Raw genomic sequence first — 6,859 nt, 5'->3', positions numbered from 1 at the left:
AAAAATGTTTAACCGTTAGTCTTATTCAAAAAATTTAAGTAATTGTTAATTCTTTTTCTATCATTTGATTTATTGTTAAATATACTTTTATGTATACATATAGTTTACACATATCACAAAAGTTTTTGAATAAAACGAACGGTCAAACATATTTAAAAAAGTCAACGGTGGCAAACATTTAGGGAAGGAGGGAGTATATATCAGCACGTACGTACTCAATTCCCCTATCACAATTTTTTTGGATTAACTATATAACCAACTACCCTGCAACTAACTCTCAAGAGAATTTTATGACGCAGACGCTAGTCCACATATTATTTTAAGTTCTGCTGTTCGAGATTGATATATATATACTACTCTAACATACCCATCCTTCTCTTCATCGATGATTTTTTTTTTCGTACTAGTAGTAATTATTATGGGGGCAAAGCATGGATGATATATAGTTCCCTAAATTTGCCAATATTAGTGTAAGTTCAGATAGATGTTCTTAGACCATGCATTAAAAAAATGCCACAACGGCCAACATTAATTAATTGGTGGATGGATAAGGCAGTATTATATATCGGGTTATTGGTTATTATCGACGTCCTGAGAATAATAATTTGTAGCAGGGAGCATATTGAAAAAAAATCTAATCAATCTTTTAGCTAGACACATTATCCACAATCTGTCTCAAGTTATCCAGCGTAAAGTTAGAAAAAAGTACGTGAGGGGGAAGAAAAAGAAAAGAGAGGGAACAGAAAAGTTAAGAAGAGCGCAACATAAAGTATACTCCCTCCGTTTTGTTTTATTTGACGCCATTAATTTTTTAGCACATGTTTGACCGCTCGTCTTATTAAAAAAATTTAAATAATTATTAATTCTTTTTCTATCATTTAATTCATTGTTAAATATACTTTTATGCATACGTATAGTTTTACATATTTCACAAAAGTTTTTTTTAATAAGACGAGCGGTCAAACATATGCTAAAAAGTCAACGGTGTCAAATAAAACGAAACGGAGGGAGTATATATATAGTATAACTGTATCAACTAACGAAGCACAATTACAAATAAAAAGTACTAATCAAACAAAGATGCCCTCTTAATACTTTATGCCTCCCTAATCATCAGTTAATGATGCATCACATCATTTGGCAATTAATAAAACATGATGAAGAATCTTCTAAATTAGTCAATCTCAAAGAAATTAATGATTATCAATATTATAGGAGGTGTTGTATGTATACATATACACACACATGCATATATCAAACAGATAGAGTATGCTCTAATTCTTTCGTGTCAGCAAGGTGCAGCTAGCACGCCTATGTGACTAGGCCAATTAATACCTTAAGGTTGCGGCCGGCTTGCGTTAATTTTACGGATCAGATTTTGTTTATTTGGCAGGGCGTCACTATTTTTCTGCCTCCCATTCTGACTTAATACCCATCTTCTTCTTCTTCTTTTTTTTTGTACTTGTGCTATTTAATAATTAAGATAATCCAGATACTTTGAAATAGTGATGTGCCACCTACTAGTAACTTGTAAGGCCGGTTAGCTAGCTCTCCAATCTTGGAAAAGATATCGAGAATATACCTTTTATTAAAATATTTTACGTTTATATACCTGCATGAAAAGAATCATACAAATATACGCTTGCCACATATTGAAAATACGGGTGTGCTCACAAATTGCGTTGCGGAGATGTGGGACCGTCAACCGAGTTGTTCCCACAAAATGAGCGAGTGGAACCGCTACGATCACGTGGGTCAAAGGTATGAAACCATGAAAGTACCGTGGCCTGTAAGTGCGACAGCGCGGAAGTCAGCAGAACCGTGCGGGATCGTCTCGGTGCCGTGCGGCCCCGCTGGCCACCATGCTGCTGCACTTCCGGGCCACGGACCGTTCCGCACTTCTAGCCCACGTATATTTCTATGTTTTTTATCATGCAGGTATATAAGTGCAAATTATTAAAATAAAAAGTATATTCTCAAAAAAAAGGTCTCCAATCTTTGTGCACATATATATAACAAAACAGTTAGTGTACAAAAGCTTTTACCTTGAGAATTGATTAGCTGAAAATAGACTGTCACATATTTATTAAAAATAGACGAATTTCTACAATGGGTGGGGGAGATCAACTGAGAGCAACCATTGGATATTAATCCAATGAAAAAGATCTGCACTGGTAAGCTTAGATAATTAAATTCCCCTTTATTAAGCAATCAATTTGGAATTATCAAAATGTTTGCAACAACAAAAACTTAGTACTGTTTAACACAACATTAATCCCAAGATTGTCAATTCATTATTAGTGTCAATTTCATATAAGCTGACATCTATCTAGCTATCTGTTGATCATGACAGATCCAAGCTATATCTTGATCGATATATTTTTATACAAAATACAATATTGTACATAGAAATGGAAACAAGACATGTATATCAAACAAAACTTTTCACTTAATCTAACTTAATATAGAACCGGCAACAAATTTTGGGTGGTTGAATTAAATCTAAGGTAGGTTGATTTATGACTTTAGTTCTACTGTCATGGGTGTGAGTTCTCTCTTAATTCTACAAGTAATTTTGTTCGCACACACCTCATCATGGATATGTACAATCTCTCCCCTTCTTATATGTACATTTTTCCAAATTATCCTGGCCCCAGAGAAATAGACATGTACTCATGCATGTTTTGTTTGTGCAGATACAAGTAATTTTTAATCATTTCCCCCAATCATTTTAAAATTAAACCCATCAATTATTTATGCTTCAGCCACCAGCCAGGACAACCACCCATGTTGCCCTCCCTCTCCCCATACATACATACACCTCACTCACTCAAGTACTCAACCCCCTCCCTCTAAGACAACCCCAAAAAATCTCAAGCATATACCACTTGACACTTAATTGAGAGAGAGAGAGAGAGAGAGGAGAGATAAGAGAGCAACACCAAAGCAGAGAGTCCAGAGAGATAGAGAGGGACTGGGAGAAATAAATAAAAGAGGACAATAACAAGCAAGAGGGAGATAGAGAGAGGGAGAGAGAAAGACAAGTGAAGTCTAAAGAGAGGAGAGGAGAGGAGAAGTGGTCACAGACAGAAGAGAAGATCAAAAGAGATCGGGAGATGCAGCACAAGGTTGGAGGAGGCCAAGAGCAGCAGCAGGAGGAGCAGAGCCAAGAAAGCAACAGCAACCGCTTCCACTACTCCTCCCCCTGAGCTGAGCTGATCTCTCTCTCCTCCGCTCACTTCCCTTCTCTCCAAGCTCCAGCTCATCGGAGGCAGGAGGAGGCCGAGGGCGGCGGCGGCCATGGAGGAAACCCTCAAGTCGCTGTCCATGGACTACCTCAACCTGCTCATCAACGGGCAGGCGTTCAGCGACGTCACGTTCAGCGTGGAGGGCCGCCTGGTGCACGCCCACCGCTGCATCCTCGCCGCGCGCAGCCTCTTCTTCCGCAAGTTCTTCTGCGGCGCCGCCGCCGACCAGGCCGCCGCGCCGCCGGGCGCGCTCCTCCTGGATCACCTCAGCCCGCGCTCCCCTTCCGGCGGCGCCTCCGCCTCCTCCCCGCGCGGCGCCGGGGGCTCCGCCGCCGCCGCCGCCGCGGCGACGCCCGGCGCCGTGATACCGGTCAGCTCGGTCAGCTACGAGGTGTTCCTGCTGCTCCTCCAGTTCCTGTACAGCGGCCAGGTGTCGCTGGTGCCGCAGAAGGGTGAGCCACGGCCGGGCTGCGGCGAGCGCGGCTGCTGGCACACCCACTGCGCCGCCGCCGTCGACCTCGCCCTCGACACCCTCGCCGCCGCGCGCTCCTTCGGCGTCGAGGAGCTCGCCCTCCTCACCCAGGTAATCAATCACCCACTCCACTTTCCAATTCCTCCAATTCTCCCCTCCTCCATTCCAATTGCTTCTTCTTCTTCCTTTTATCCGTTCTTGAAAAAGACAGAAGAAAAAAACAGCAAAGAAAACAAAATCGAACGCTTTAATTTTTTTCTCTCCTGCGGATTGTGGGGATCAAGATGGGTGTTGGGGTTGGTTATTTTGGGATTGGCGAGCATTCTGCAGCATTGATTTGATCTCTGTACCCTTCCATATATCTCCACCCTTTTTAAATGAAGCGAGCTCGATAGTGGAATGGTGGTGAGTAGGAGGACGAGATCGCGAAGAAGCTGCTGCAGTGACGGCAGCTGCTACTACTCGTCGTCTCGTCGCCGTCGTCGCCGTGCGTGCGTGCGTGCGCGCGCGCGGTCTTTCTTTCTCCATCTCTCGCTAGCTTTTCTTTGTCCATCCATCTATCTTTTTCTCCATCTTTCTCTGTCCGTCCATTCACCCATCCATGTCCATCCATCTATCCGTCCGTCCGTCCATCCATGTGCCAAATTTGCTTCCTCCTCCCTTTCAACATGGTTCGTGCTACGATGCGATCTCATCATCATCATCCATTCATTCATTCATTCACATCTCCATCGCTAGTAGCAGCTAGGGTTCGTTCCTTCCTTACAAGGAGATTTAATTAATTTCTCTTTCTTTTCTTTCTTCTTCTCCTTTTTGTCACTGTTCGTGCACACTGGCCGTCTTCTTCTTCCTCCAGCTTGTACAAAGGAAGCAGCAGCAGAAGAAGAAGCAGCTGCAGCTTAGTTGACCAGTAGTTGTAATATCGCCGCTCGCTACTGTGGCAGCACAGCGCTCAGCTAGCTAGCTTTCCGCGCGGCAATGCAAGTGCAGGTGCAATTAGGGATTCCAGGATGATGAAAGACGCCTTTTTTTGGCGGTAATTTGCGATTTCGGGCTAGGGTTTCTTTCCAACTTTTTTTTTTGTTGTTGTTGCTCTCCCTTTAATCCTTAGCCCCAATCAGCGCCATACTGTTGCACCCTTCTGTTCCCCTCCTTATATTTTATGCACAGGGCCAATCCACTACGGCATCGGCATGCACAATCTTTTCTTCTTCCTTTCTTTCTCCTCTTCCTTTATATTCCCCCACCTCCATGCTCGCGAGCTTTAGTGAGCACAGTGAATTAAAGCGAAGCGATGTGAAAATATAATTGTGTACATGTGTGTTGATGGATGTGTGCAGAAGCAGCTGGCAGGCATGGTGGAGAAGGCGTCGATCGAGGACGTGATGAAGGTGCTGATGGCGTCGAGGAAGCAGGACCTGCACCAGCTGTGGACAACGTGCTCCCACCTCGTCGCCAAGTCGGGGCTCCCGCCGGAGGTGCTCGCCAAGCACCTCCCCATCGACGTCGTCGCCAAGATTGACGAGCTCCGCCTCAAGTCCATGTCGCGCCGCTCGCCGTTCCTCTCGCACCACCACCACCACCACCCGCACGCGGCCGCCGCCGGCATCGAGGCGTCGTCGGCGGCCGAGCTCGACGACCACCACAAGATCCGCCGCATGCGCCGCGCGCTCGACTCCTCCGACGTCGAGCTCGTCAAGCTCATGGTGATGGGGGAGGGGCTCAACCTCGACGACGCCCTCGCGCTGCACTACGCCGTCGAGAACTGCAGCCGGGAGGTGGTCAAGGCGCTGCTGGAGCTCGGCGCCGCCGACGTCAACCACCCGGCGGGCCCCGCCGGGAAGACGCCGCTGCACGTCGCGGCGGAGATGGTGTGCCCGGACATGGTGGCCGTGCTGCTCGACCACCACGCCGACCCCAACGTCCGCACCGTCGACGGCGTCACGCCGCTCGACATCCTCCGCACGCTCACCTCCGACTTCCTCTTCAAGGGCGCCGTGCCCGGCCTGGCGCACATCGAGCCCAACAAGCTCCGCCTCTGCCTGGAGCTCGTGCAGTCGGCGGCCATGGTGATGTCCCGGGAGGACGCCCAGACCGCCGCGGTCAATGCGGCGCCCATCTACGGCGAGTCCCCCGGCGGCGGCGGCGGCGGCGGCGTGTACAATGCCAGTGGCACCAGCTCGAGCATGGTGAACCTGAGCTTGGACAACAGGATGGTGTACCTGAACCTGGGGATGGACGCGCAGTTCGGGAAGATGAACGACGGCGGCGACGGCGACGACGGCGGGAGCAGAGGGCCATCGTCGTTGTTCTCCCCACATGGCTTCCCCTGACGACGAAAGGGGGTGTGGCCGCTTCTGCTCTACTATCTCCTTGTAAGCTTAGAACTAATTAATTACATGTTATTTATATCCACATTACAGGAGATGAGAATGATCCTTTTGGGCTATTTTTTTAATCTCTCTGATCGAGCTGAGTAGGGAAATTAAGATCATGCATGCTGCTAGCTAGCTGCATCACAAATTAAAGGATTTCTTGCATTGGTGAGTTGTTGATCGTCGACTATTAATGTTCCTTTTTTTTTCTTTTGCCTTTTCTGTGTACCTGTTGATTGGGGTGATATTTTGGAAATCAAAGAGGTAATTTGGAGGTAATTAAACTGTTTGTTTGGGGGGCCAAATGTTTCTTGGTTTTTTTTTTTGGGCGGGGTGGTGCATGTGTGTTGGTGCCTTGGTGGGTCATGTGCATTGATGCATTGAGACATTGACAAGAAAGGTTGATTACCCTACTTGATTTTGTACCTTGTCTTACTACTTTCTTATAAAACCACATGCAAAGCTTGATATTGGGTATATATATGTATCCATGTTGCTCTGATTACCTAAAAATAATAATGGTGTATATGGTCCTGCTTTCATTCCAAATCTTACAAAAAAGGACTGTTTTGTGTGCACTTGGGCATAGTTAGGTTGGGTTTCTCTTTGAACAGTGTGAGGTTTGTATCTTGTCTTATTGCTTTCTTATAAAATCAGATGCGAGCTAGATATTAATTTGGTATATATGTAATTATGTATCATGCATGTTGTTCTCATTATCTATGTTTATGGTCCTGCTTTCGGTCCAAATCATTTATATAGAA

At 46.0% G+C, this 6,859-nt stretch overlaps 1 protein-coding gene across 2 annotated transcripts; it reads left to right on the top strand.

The window, feature by feature from the left end:
* The first annotated feature begins 2,823 nt into the window (after positions 1-2,823).
* LOC127753294 (BTB/POZ domain and ankyrin repeat-containing protein NPR5) lies at positions 2,824-6,169 on the top strand. Of its 2 annotated transcripts, none has more exons than XM_052278786.1 (2): positions 2,824-3,831; positions 5,067-6,169. In XM_052278786.1, the coding sequence occupies exons 1-2, from the start codon at positions 3,301-3,303 to the stop codon at positions 6,051-6,053; spliced, it is 1,518 nt and encodes a 505-aa protein (XP_052134746.1). In that variant the 5' UTR covers positions 2,824-3,300; the 3' UTR covers positions 6,054-6,169. The 2 variants fall into 2 exon arrangements, with proteins under 2 accessions (XP_052134746.1, XP_052134738.1); XM_052278778.1 differs by having other exon boundaries at positions 2,827-3,831; positions 5,061-6,169.
* The last annotated feature ends 690 nt before the right edge of the window (positions 6,170-6,859 follow it).

The sequence above is a fragment of the Oryza glaberrima genome, chromosome 1, assembly GCF_000147395.1.
Source record: "Oryza glaberrima chromosome 1, OglaRS2, whole genome shotgun sequence".
Taxonomy (NCBI): Eukaryota; Viridiplantae; Streptophyta; class Magnoliopsida; order Poales; family Poaceae; genus Oryza; species Oryza glaberrima.
Note: the sequence above shows the minus strand (reverse complement) of the source record. Positions and strands in the feature narration are given on the sequence as shown.